Genomic DNA, 12,457 nt, shown 5'->3' on the forward strand with positions numbered 1-12,457 from the left:
ATGTTATATATGCTTAAAAATAAGGACACTTAATTCTCTGGGATGAGGAAGCAAAAGTGATAAAGAGGGAAAGACGGCAAGTCACAGGAGTGTCAACTTTTTTTTCTTTTTTCAGGGAGGTACCTCAAAAGCAAGATAAACTGGATCTCTCCTCTGTCTACACAGCAGACATAGAGAGACAACCTTGCTGTGTAAACCAGAAGTAAAATGTTAACAGTGAGTGAGGTGCTGGGATTTTTTGTGGTGTCTCTGCTCTTGATAGAGTTTCTGAAATTGCAATGGATGAGAAGACAATTTCCTCCTGGACCAACTCCATATCCCTTCTTTGGAAATCTGCTGCAGATGAACTTCAGAATTCATCATGAGCATCTTAAAAAAGTATGTGTTTTCTGGCAAGTTATTAATGGACTCACAAGCTGATTGAAAAGTAAATGTGTTTAACATAACCTTATTTTGAATGCTAGGGAAGTATTTATTCTAAATTGCATAAATGTGAAAATAGGTGGGGATAATTAAAATACCTGATTCTTTGTGTGAAAATTTGCACTTAGTATGAAATAAATATTTAATACCTTGTGTGCATATGAACAAAAGTATAATGATGATAATAGTCCTGTCTTACAGACAGGAAAATGATGTATTTAAAAGTCGACTCACTAATTCTGTGCAGTCTTTTAATATCTGTGATTTGACTGTTGTTGCAATGGTATTTTCTAAGTATCCCATGAAATAGCTACTGAGGAAATGTGTGTTTCCAGTATAGAAACAAAAATTTTTTAATATACTTATTCAGTGGATTTTTTTGAATGACCTTAGAATCAATCTTTTTGTGACATACTATTTGGTCAAATTTTCACAACAGTTTTCACTCTGCTTAGCAAGACTGAGTTTTAAATGACCAAAACAGTTCATAGTATGCTCAAACCCTTTTCTAAGTTCAGTTGTACTGTCCAGCACTTCTAAAGTGTGTATCCTGTCATTTTATAGCTCTTATATACCTATATTAAATATTTAATATTAAAATACGTAAGTAATAGCACCTCACTCTCCCTCTTTGTCCTCAACTTTCCCTTTCCCTGATTTTTTTCATGTCCTGCCAGTTCTGTCCCCCTGAGCTACATATTTCAAGGCAATGGGTACTATTCCATAACATAAAATAGTAGCTGGTGCCTGTCTTTTGTGTTTTATTCTATTTCTGACATTGCAGACATGGAGACTAGTACTGGTCGTCCCAAGGTTTCAAAATCCATGAACTGGTCTTTACAAAAATGAAATTAAACACAAATGTGCAAGCACAAGCACATACATTTTTGCTCACTGTGCATAAGTATTCCCTCCTTTGCTCCCAGGCAGCAAAATTTTGCAATCCTCTTGTCCTGCATTTCTTGGGAGATCTTGGCAACACACCACTTTTTCCAGCCTATTTTGCTATTTTCTGGTTCCTGATTCAGCAGCCAGGGGTAGGACTGTCCTGCCCACTGCCAGTGATGGCAGCTGAAGACAAGACTGTCACAGCTGAGCTAGAAGGAAAGGGTGATTCCTGCATTACTCAGCTCTTTGGCTGTTTTGCTATACTTGACACACAAAGATGAATCTGTAGATGGTTCACACCAAATTCATTCAAGACAGATACTGCTGTCTTGTAGCAAGTGGTGACAATGGAAGAGTTAATCTACAATGAGTTTGAATCATAAGGTAATAAATGACATCACAGACTTTGACAATATTGGCTGACATTTTAATCATGATCTTCAATAAATGAAACTTTAGTTAGAAATCTGACTTCAAACTATATTGTATGTAAGAACACACCTGATGCTCTGTTCTCAAAATCAGTGACCCTTAGGGCATCTGCCCAGGGAAAAGATCTGGTCCATCTTGTTTGATTTAAAACCACTGGGTCTCACTCCTGTTTTTCTGAATCTGCTTTGTTCTACAGATGGCCAAAATTCATGGTAATATCTTCACCTTATGGTTTTCAAACACTCCTGCAGTTGTCCTGCAAGGGTTTCATGCAGTGAAGGAAGGTCTGACTGCCCGTGCTGAAGATGTTGCTGGAAGGCCCATAAGCAAAATCTTTCACATTCTGACGCATGGAAATGGTAATTATTGCTCTCAGAAAATCTTTTAATATGTTGTATCCTTAGTTTTGAATATTGATTTAGAGCTTCAAAGTCCTTAATTTACATCAGGAAATAAAGTTTTTATTTTCATGATTTTTTAAAAAAACAGTTCTCTTCTATATTCTGTCAGAACAATAATGACAGCATAAAGTTAATGTAAGAGCTTCTATATAGAATATAAATGGCTAAAATACAAAAAGAAAGAAAAGAGGAATGTTGCCAGATTGCTGTAAAAATTGAAAAAAATGAGAAGAAAAGAGAAGCTTCTTGGATGTATCAACTATGCCAATCCATTAATTTATAAGGTATTGACAGCATTAGTTCACTGTGATCCTAGGTGTTATGTTCTCTAATGGTCATCTCTGGAAGCAGCAGAGGCGTTTTGGAATTGCAACAATGAGGAAAATGGGAATAGGGAAAAAAGACCAGGATTATCTACTGCAAGAGGAGGCTGCTCACTTGGTGGAATATTTTCAGAAAACAAACGGTACGTGAGGGTGGGCAGAGCAGTCTGTGTAGTGGAAGACTTTGCTGGAGAATGGGGCACTGGTAACTTTTGAAACTATTTGATGACAAAAATGGATTCAAAGTGTATGTGCAGAGCTGAGTCTCAAAAGTCTGTATTATGCTACCTGCATGAGATATTTACTGGTGGAAGCATGAAACCCCATAGCAAGATCACAGAATTAGAGATTCCTGTCTTGTTATATATGTCTAGCTATATATTTATAATAAATATACTAGTATACATATATACTGGTCCCTATCAGTGTTTTTACTTCTGAGTCAGTTCTGTGTTACTTATGGGAACAGCATCAGGGTAACAGCAAACATTAACAAAATCAGTGTCACAATGCCTCCTATTCCTGTGTAGAAAAGAAAAAGCATTAAATATGCAAAGCTTTGACCAATGATGCACAGACCTGGGCCCTGTTCTGTCAAGTGCAGTAGAAAACTCAGCTCACACAGCTCTTGGTGAGCTCCTCAGTAGGAGAGAGAGTTTGTTCAGATTGTGCTGCTGAAAAATGGGGTGAATCCATAGGTAGGTTGAAATAATCTAATGTAAAATGATATGAGCAAAGAATAGAAGGTGGTTATCTTCTCAACTCATCTGTGTATTTAATGTCTCAGCTGTTTTTGTACCCCGGCTATTGCCAAACATCACATCTGCTGATGCAGATCTGTTTGATGAAATCTGGGTGTTTTTATAATTAATACTACTAATTCCATTCCCACGAGCAGCTTTTTCCTTGTTTTTAACCAGCAGTGTTTTTCGGATGTCTGAAGGTACTTTTTTTACTCAAGTCTTTTACCAATGAATTACAATTTGTCATCCAGTGATCTAATTAATGTTAATGAAATTTTATCAGCTCTCCTGTCAGTGGGAAGAGCAGGAACAATAAGGGTTAATGGCGAATGCAGTTCTTTGTTTACAGGAAAACCTCTGGATCCAGCTATGCCTGTTGTTCATACGGTATCAAACGTGATTTGTTCAATAATTTTTGGACATCGTTTCTCCAGAGATGACGAGAATTTCAACCACCTGATTGAATCCTTTGACACCCTAGCAGCATTTTTGAACAGCATCTCATTTTTTGTAAGGAAAATAAATTTTGTTTGTTTGCGTGCTCTATATAGATAGACAATGAAGAAAGCAACTTGCTTGTTACTTTTGTAACAAAAATAAATCCTAGAGCACCTGGAATTTCTGCAGGGCACATCAAAACAATGCTTCCAGATGCCTAGTTCAAAACTTGTTTTTATTGCTTATGCTTCATCATAGCACAAAAATTTCCCGTGTTTAGGGACAGGGAAGAAAATGTGAAGGTTTGTTACATGGCTGAGAGATGTACAAAGGACTTTCTTGCAAAAGTGCTACCTGTACAACTCCAGTGTTTGAGACTATATCTGAAATCAATAGTAAAATATGGATTAAATTATCTGATAAGGTCTGAAATAGGCTTATCTTAATTTCTATCAGGCAAACAGGCTTTCTCCACTGTATCATATGACACATCTGTCAACAAATGTCAAGAGTAAATGGGTTTTTACTGCTTCCTTCACTACTGCCAGCCAATCTCATAGAAACTGGAGTAGAGCAACTGTTTTGTGCAAAGGTAACATGGCACAAAATTGCTTAATAACAACTTTTCCCTACAGTTTTTGGTAGCAACACCTGTACCACATCTGCACATCATTACAAGGATACAGTGACACCCTGGAAGTCACCCTCCTTTAGCTGCTGGACGATATCTGTCTCCATTCAAGGCACCAACTCCTAACTTCACATGTGCATCAGTGACAGCAGCTGTCAAAGCAGCAGAACAGATGGCCTCAATCTGGGGCAGTTTTATTTGGAATCATTTATGGAACTGAACCACTGTGTAGCATCAAAAAGTGAATTTACCCATGCAAGAGGCAGCTGCTTCTGCAGAACTTGTTGGAACTTATCCAGTTCTGCATCTTGTATGATTTCCACCATCTCTGACTAACTGGAAACTGCTGCAAGCAAGGTCCTAGGGGATTTGAGGACTAATTTGATACTTTTGGTAGATAAGCTAAAATAAAATTACTTATTAGTAACTATCCCAGATGATGCCAGTGAAATGATTCCTAAGCTACCCTTCTAATCAGGGTAGACACAGGTTCAGCTATTTCCAAACTGCTCTTAGAACGTATTTGTATAAGTTGTTTTAAAAACACCTTAGTAGTGTGTCCAGAGCCAACAAAAACGTCCTAGTCCAACATTTCATTGTGCCCCACTCTCCACAGTGCTTTCACAGGAATGTACAATCCCTTAATCACTGGCAGTACTTTCTTGTTTTCCTGGTAACTGGACATGAAGTGCTAAGGAAAATTATGCAGTAGGGTGAAGAAGAAATAGAGCTGGAAATCTGAATAGGCTTGTGGGGAGATAAATCTTTGTAATGCAGCTGCCACTTAAAAAGGTGAACCCAGAAGTTATGACCTAATGGGTAATTTAAGCTGCAGTACTTCTGTAACTGGAAGGATGTGACGCAGTTTGTAAAATGCAGAAAAAGAAAGTGAAATGAAGTAGAAGAAAGGAATGGACATAAGAAGTGTTTTAGTTTTCTTCTGCTGATTTCTGGCTTTATAAGAGTATAAGGACAAGAAGGTGAATATGTTTAGAACAATGAATAAACAGGTGAAAATCTACACAGCTCAGTAATTCTGTGTCATTGAGCTGTTTTGCACATCACAGAGATGATCTATTTGCTTTTTATCTATGAGAAGGTGAATGTGAGTAAAATCCTTATGCATTCACTATCCTACTGTAACAAAATAAACCTGGGTTTGGATAGTTCTATTTTCACTTTACCCATGTGTCAAGGAAGCCAGCCTGGATCTGGATTTTTTAGTGATGAAAAAGAAATTATATGTGTGTTGGATAAAGTGAGACTAGGGACAGATTTCATGGGAGATTCTTGGTTCAGCTGAGCAAAATGTAGCCTAGCAAAGAATTGGGGTGGAGAGGAATTTAATTTATTGCTTCTACGTCATGTTGATATTTATATAATCTCTACATGTACGCACACACATACACATACACACACACACATATAAAACTTTGTAGTATAAAACTGAAAGAAATTTTGATTTTGCTCCAGGGAAAAATAGAATTAAGAAAGTCTTTAATCTTTAATGAATCATGGGATAGGCACTATCCCTTCAATCTACTGCTGATTCACTCATCAGTCTTTCACATGTTTTTTCCACTACTCAGAAGCCTGTATTAGGATTCAAGTTTGTTAAATGCCACATATTTATATGTAATATCACATATCTAAAATATCTCTTTTCCAGATATATGAGTTGTCTCCCTGGCTTGCTGGTCTTTTCTTGCCATCAGTTAAAAAGGTTAAGTCCTCTATAGATTTTGTGAATACTCTGCTAGCAAAGGAACTTGAAAGTCACAAAGGAAAAAGAAAACTTGATGAAAATCGATATTTTATTGATTACTATTTGGATGAGATAGATAAAGTGAGTACCTCTGAACTTCTCTCACACTTCACCACCAACAAGGGATTTTAAGAGTTTCTGTGATTATAATGATGTCTAATATAAATTTAGAAATGTATGATTTCTCTAGGTGGTTTACTTCATTTGTGTGCCATAACTTTCTTTTCAATTCATATCTGCAGGCTAAAGGAGATGCTGATTCTACTTATGATGAAGTAAACTTGATGCAGACTGTTGCTGACCTCTTTGTAGCAGGCACAGAAACTACAGCCACCACTTTACTGTGGGCATTGCTCTATATGGTGATTTATCCTGACATTCAAGGTAAGCACATCCTTAAGAGGTCTGCAACTCTAGCCATGATAAAAGTTCTAATAGTGGTTGTGTCTGTTAAAAGTAGAGGGACTAATTATTAAAGTAGGAATCAGGTGAACTGATTAGCATTCATTTGTTTCTTGCTGTATCCTTTCTAACATACAGACAAATCATTCCAGTTTTGTTTTTTTTTTCTCTTTTAACAGATCCAAAGAGAATGCAGGGTGTGATTAATTTAATCAGCTGGAGAAATTTAGTCTCAGATGAGATAAATTGCCCCATTGCCCCTTCACAGGCAGTAATTCTTAGATTTCCACTAAGGAGTCTTTGGATCATCCTTTTAAATCCCTGAGTCCTACTCCTTCATTTGCTCTTGGCTTCCTGCTACAGAAATAACTTAAATACAGTGTCAGGTAGCTAATATTGGGATGAGGAGCTTGAAAATCTATACTTTTAATAAGGACATTCACAGAAGAAAGATACAGGTTGGCAGAATAAAATGACCGAAATAAAAAGAGCCAGAGTTTATGGGATAGAAAAGATTAGAAGGTGTAAAACTCACTTTAAATGCCTCATATTTGAGAGTTTAAGATGAGTACAAGCCATAGCAGGGGCCTGCCAAGTAGAAAATGTGGAAGTATTAAGGAGAAAGGATCTCCCATTTTTGTTACCTTCAAAGGACTTCAAACTTGAGTCTGGGTTGCACATACTGAATTTTCACATGATTTTTCATCTTCTCAGATATATTAACGCATTCTTAAATTTTGTGGGTGTAATTCTAATTGCAATTATAGAGTCTGTAGTATTAATAAAAATAATCAGAAATTATTGTTTCAGCTCAGATTGTAAGTAAAAATAATAAATCCTTGGGAAAATTAATCTATGTAAGTGCTTCCCAAGGCAAGCAATTACAGAATAGCAGTTAGGACATCTGCAGATGACAAGCAAAATCTATGTGCTTCTTAATGAAGAACAATCCTTGATCAATTATTAAACTGTTCCCCTAACACACAATTAATATTTTTTTCCAGTTGACTCCCTGCCTGTAGAAAATATATCATAAATTACCTTAGAGCAGTAAATGTAACAGGAACCCACACATTAATATAGAATGACCTCATCTGCTATTGTTATTTTAGAAGTATATATGCCATGTATAAACGACCTCAATGTCAATTTTTTTGGGGGGTCATCTCTATGGGAATTTGAAGGCATTATTTTTTATAAAGCGTATTTTTGATCTGGTTGGGTGCTATTCTGGCTGTAAAAAGCAACAGGAAAAAATATGACTATAGAGTTTATAGATTGTTTGGTGTATATTTTAAGCTGAATATTCCCCCTTAGAGAAAGTCCAGAAGGAGCTGGATGCTGTTGTGGGTTGTTCCCATGTATTTTGCTATGAGGACAGGAAAAAATTGCCCTACACAAATGCTGTAATTCACGAGATCCAGCGCTACAGTAACATAATCTTAATTGCACTGCCCAGACTGAGCGTGAAGGACACGGAGCTGCTGGGATATCATATTCCAAAGGTACAAATGTGCTGCACGTTTGAATGAACTTGATCTTTGATCCATTAGATGATGTTAGAGAGGCTTCTGAAGTTTTTCATACTGGAGACATGAACTCTTGTTCTAGCAGTGCCTCTAAGGTTTGACTCTCTGTGGATGGTGTTTCACAAGGCTTTGTCCTAGATATTAGTAGATTCTACAGTCATAGTTTTTGTTGAAGCCACTGCTCCTTTTTTTCCAGAACACCGTAGTTTTAGCAAATATTGACTCTGTTCTGGCTGATCCTGGAAAATGGGAGACACCTGATCAGTTCAACCCAGACCACTTTCTGGATAAAGATGGAAACTTTGTAAACAGAGAAGCATTCTTACCATTTGCTATAGGTAAGTGCACTGAACAGGGATTTATTTACTCCTTGTGGTAAAAACTTCAAATCCATTCATTCCCCAGAATAACTGGGAAGGCCCCTACAAATGGGCATATACAAACTGTTTTAAAGATCCAAGAAGAGAGAAGTCCAGCTGTCTGTGGAAAAGATTGGAAGAAAAGGAATGACACACAAAGAAGTCTTTATTGGAAGACAGATCCAGTTTCTCTCCAAGAAGAGATCCAGCTATCAAAACATATTTCCAGCAGAAAAATGCATGGTGCTGGGAAGACTGTAAATGTGAACTATGCCATCCTGGTGACAATTTCTATAATGTCTTGCTGCCTGTTGTAAATGTAGATTGAAACTTTTTGCGGAAATACAAGCAGCCTTTCAGTTATGAATCATTAAATGGCAAAGTTGAAAGGATAACACCAGCAGAAAAAAAGCAAAGAAAATCCCAGGCAGTCTAGTAAGGAAGGCATGGTAGAAATCCTTTGGCTGAATTGCCTTTTCTGTTTCTTCACAGGGCACCGTGTGTGTATGGGGGAGCTGTTGGCAAGGATGGAGCTCTTTATTGTCTTTTCCACCCTGCTACAAGCATTCACATTCACCCTTCCAGAAGGAGTGAAGGAAGTCAACACCAAGTTTGTTTTTGGGAGCACGATGAAGCCACCTCCCTACCAGATCTGTGCCATTCCTCGATAGGAAATGGCAGATTCAGGGAAGAGTCACTCTGTAAAACTGCTTCTGTATGTGAATTCCTCTTTGCATGTCCTAAGACTTTTGCTTTCCTTTTCATTTGATTAATCACAGCCTGGAAAGAATCTTGATAGATCCTGAGCATTATAATGAGAAAGGGTTCATACTTAGGTTTTTTTGTTTTGTTTTGCTTGTTTGTTTGTTTAATACTGGTAAACTTCTCCTGATGTGTAACAAATAAAGGCATTAAGGGAAAGATTAGAATTGAGACTTATTTATTACCAACTGGAAATAAGTTTTACAGAGAACAATCTTGAAATGTGGTCTATAAATTGGAAGTCTCATGAATAAAGATTCTTTCTCATAAGCCACAGTTGCATTTGTGGAGACAGGCTCAGAGGTCTTCCAGTCTGTCTTGGGATATTAATTGGGTGCAGGAGGTAAAAGAAGCTCTTGGAGGAAGCTTTCTAGAGGCAGATAGTATGATCTAATGTTCCCTTAGACTGATATGGTTTGTTGTTGAGCAAGACAGTTCAGGGTTTCACCCACTAAACCAGGTAGCATTTCAACCCTTCTGATGAAAATAGACGAGTGGCTTCATCAGGCAGTTGTGGAGAGCTTTTCATATTGCAAGCAAAGAGCAAGGACTGGAAAACAAATTACAACAGTGAGCAGGCACAGAGTCTTGATAATTTATCCTTTTTTATGAGCCCACTGGTTGCCAGCAACATGAGAACTTATTCATGCCAGGTAGCCTACTTGTGATGATTATTCCAGATCCTCCAAAAATTTATTCAGCTTCATTTATTCTTTCATTTTCTAAAATGGATTCTTTATCACAGTTAGAAGACTTGACTTAGCACATCATACCCAAGAGGAGATTTAGCACTACTGAAGAATTCTGGAAGCCCTTTTAGGAGACAGGTGCCTAAGGACTTGGAAAAAGAGGATGTTTTTTGCTGGTTTGCTTCCTGGCAGTTAACAAGGGATTTTCTTTTATGGCACTGGGATACAGTCTTCTTGTATGAGGTACAAATTGAATGCTGCATGCCAACACAGGAAAGATTATTTTTATACTCTGATTAGCTGGCAGTGCCATCTCCGGGACTGACATCATTGTCACAGCTGTATTTGTTTCAGGTGGCTCTGCCCACCCTGTGTTTTAAAGCACCCCAGTTTAACAGGTAGGGATGTGCATACAGGATGAAACCTGGGTTGGCAATTTCTTCCCCTGCAGGACTACCTTTATGGGATTGCTCTACCCATGTCCAGCATGTCCTGGCGGGTAGGTGGTTGGTATGAAGTCCCCTCCTACTGAACCTGCAAATATCCCCCTGGCAGTAGCTCACTGGTAAGAGAATGATTCCATCTGGATTGGGGAGGGGAGGCAGCAGTTGCTTGCCTTTAGCAAGTTAAAAATCACTAATCCTAAAGAATAGCTGGTAGATAGTGCTGAAGAAATGCTGCTGCTGGTTGCATTTAGTAATTATTAAGGAAATAGAGCCTTGGCTATCTCACAAATACATTTTCCATCAAATAAAGTAAGATAAATCACATGCCTCAGATCTGAAACCACCCAATCACCTTCCTTTCCCATTGTGAGAGAATTGTATTCCTGGCTGGCTCCAGCTGAACATTGGTTAAAGGTGTGAGACTGCAGCCACTGTGGGGTGAACTTCCACTGGACAAAAATTACTTTTCCTGATGGAAAAGCATTTAGATGGAAAATCTTCTAATATCTGAAAGAAAAGGGAAGGGAATGTATTATATTGATTTCAAATTAAAAGTTCTAATAAATTAAGGAATTTGAAGCAGAGTTTGTGAGATGACACTCGAGACAGAGAAGGTAAAACTTAACAAATTTCTTTTTAGAGAGACTTTTACTTTCCCTGTTGAAGGAGAGGGATAAATTAGAAATGACTGTCTTGAAAAATCACATATTTAGTGTACACAAGCAAAGCTTATGCAGAAACCTACAAACACCCTTGGTTAATACACTTTAATCAGTTATGCATTAGCAGTAATGAAGAGCTGTGGCTGAAGTCTGATTGCCCTGGAAGTTTGTAAACTCTGTGCTGGCAGACTCCAGGCGGTTCCTTCTGGATAAGGGTCTTCTGTGCTCCAGAGCCACAAAATGTGGAAACAGTTTCTGTCCCAAAGTCAGCTTGCAAAAAGCGAGCTGGTGCACAAGTTGTCGCAGTTTTCTCAGATGATGAGTGAAAACAAGTACTTTGCTTTCAAAGGGTGGGCAATGTTGACAGGGAAGCATTTCAGTCTGGATCTGTAACAAGGGGCTGCAATGGTCATGGTTATGTGGTGCCCAGAACCCCTCTTGTGAGGTTTCCATGGCCTGGTTGCAGCATGTGAACTCCCCTGGTGCTGTGTTTGTGCTTCCTGCTGGTGTTGAGGCTTGGCAAAGAGCCTTGGCTACGGACTCTGTTTTCAAGTTACCAAGGATCCACACTCATGTCATGACTAGTTCATTCTGGAGGTAGCTCAAATCCCTATTAGGTTTTTCCCATGTTTTAATTTTTTTTTCTTTCAAATCTGTATATTTAATACTAGATGTACTTTCTCTATGAATATGCATTATTTATCTTACATACTTTCTGATGATTTCTCAAATCATATAGGGTATCCACTTGATGTCAAGATAGAACAGGGAAATGCAGAAGCAGACAAAATCCTTCATGAGTTTACCTAGTGCTAACAGGTTAGGGAAAAAGTGAGGTCCTACATCAATCCAGTTATGTTTTCAATTACATTCAAAAGTATAACAAATTTTGCTTTTTGTATTAAGTATTAGATAGTTGTATATGTATCTTAAGATAAATGTTGGCTTTTAACTTCTCTCAGCTTTGCCATTACTAGCTATAACGTGTACATGGAATATATACAAACCAATTTAAAAACTCCAGGATTTAATATCCACTTACATTTGCCTGCTTAATTTGTATGTATTGCTATTGCTTTCCTAAAAGCATTCCTGGAGTATTTGTAGGAGCACATACCATTCAAAATTGTCTGAGAAAAACTAGGTGGAAAATTTACGTGTATCTTTATTGCCTAGAAAATCTTGGCCATAGTCTTTTAAGATGCCATTCCTACAAATCCTGTGATCCATATTGAATGAGTATAATGTGGATGAGAAGAAGAAGAAGAAGAAGAAGAAGAAGAAGAAGAAGAAGAAGAAGAAGAAGAAGAAGAAGAAGAAGAAGAAGAAGAAGAAGAAGAAGAAGAAGAAGAAGAAGAAGAAGAAGAAGGGTGTGCATCTATTAGTATGCTGAAGCATGAGAATGCAATAAGTGGAACAAAAAGGGAGTGGTTGATAATAAAGAGGGAGGGTGAGAGGTGGGGAATACTTATTATGTGAATTCAAGCTCTTATGAAAAAACTGGTTTAGCAACCAGCCTTAGTAGCTTCAACAGATAATTTTGAATAAAGGCAAGCTGGTAAAG

The 12,457-nt window shown here is 37.7% G+C and overlaps 1 protein-coding gene across 1 annotated transcript; it reads left to right on the forward strand.

Annotated features, from left to right (window-relative positions):
* Window positions 1-207: 207 nt before the first annotated feature.
* On the forward strand, window positions 208-9,005 carry LOC134047612 (cytochrome P450 2J6-like). Its single transcript, XM_062498887.1, has 9 exons — window positions 208-378; window positions 1,940-2,102; window positions 2,461-2,610; window positions 3,560-3,720; window positions 5,949-6,125; window positions 6,287-6,428; window positions 7,764-7,951; window positions 8,172-8,313; window positions 8,827-9,005. The coding sequence occupies exons 1-9, from the start codon at window positions 208-210 to the stop codon at window positions 9,003-9,005; spliced, it is 1,473 nt and encodes a 490-aa protein (XP_062354871.1).
* Window positions 9,006-12,457: the final 3,452 nt, after the last annotated feature.

The sequence above is a fragment of the Cinclus cinclus genome, chromosome 10, assembly GCF_963662255.1.
Source record: "Cinclus cinclus chromosome 10, bCinCin1.1, whole genome shotgun sequence".
Classification (NCBI taxonomy): Eukaryota; Metazoa; Chordata; class Aves; order Passeriformes; family Cinclidae; genus Cinclus; species Cinclus cinclus.

Coding starts and splice junctions, on each gene's coding strand:
- LOC134047612 (XM_062498887.1), top strand. CDS start 208: ATGTTAACAGTGAGTGAGGTGCTGGGATTTTTTGTGGTGTCTCTGCTC. Junction 7,952..8,171: donor TGGGATATCATATTCCAAAG/GTACAAATGTGC, acceptor CTTTTTTTCCAG/AACACCGTAGTTTTAGCAAA. Junction 8,314..8,826: donor ATTCTTACCATTTGCTATAG/GTAAGTGCACTG, acceptor GTTTCTTCACAG/GGCACCGTGTGTGTATGGGG.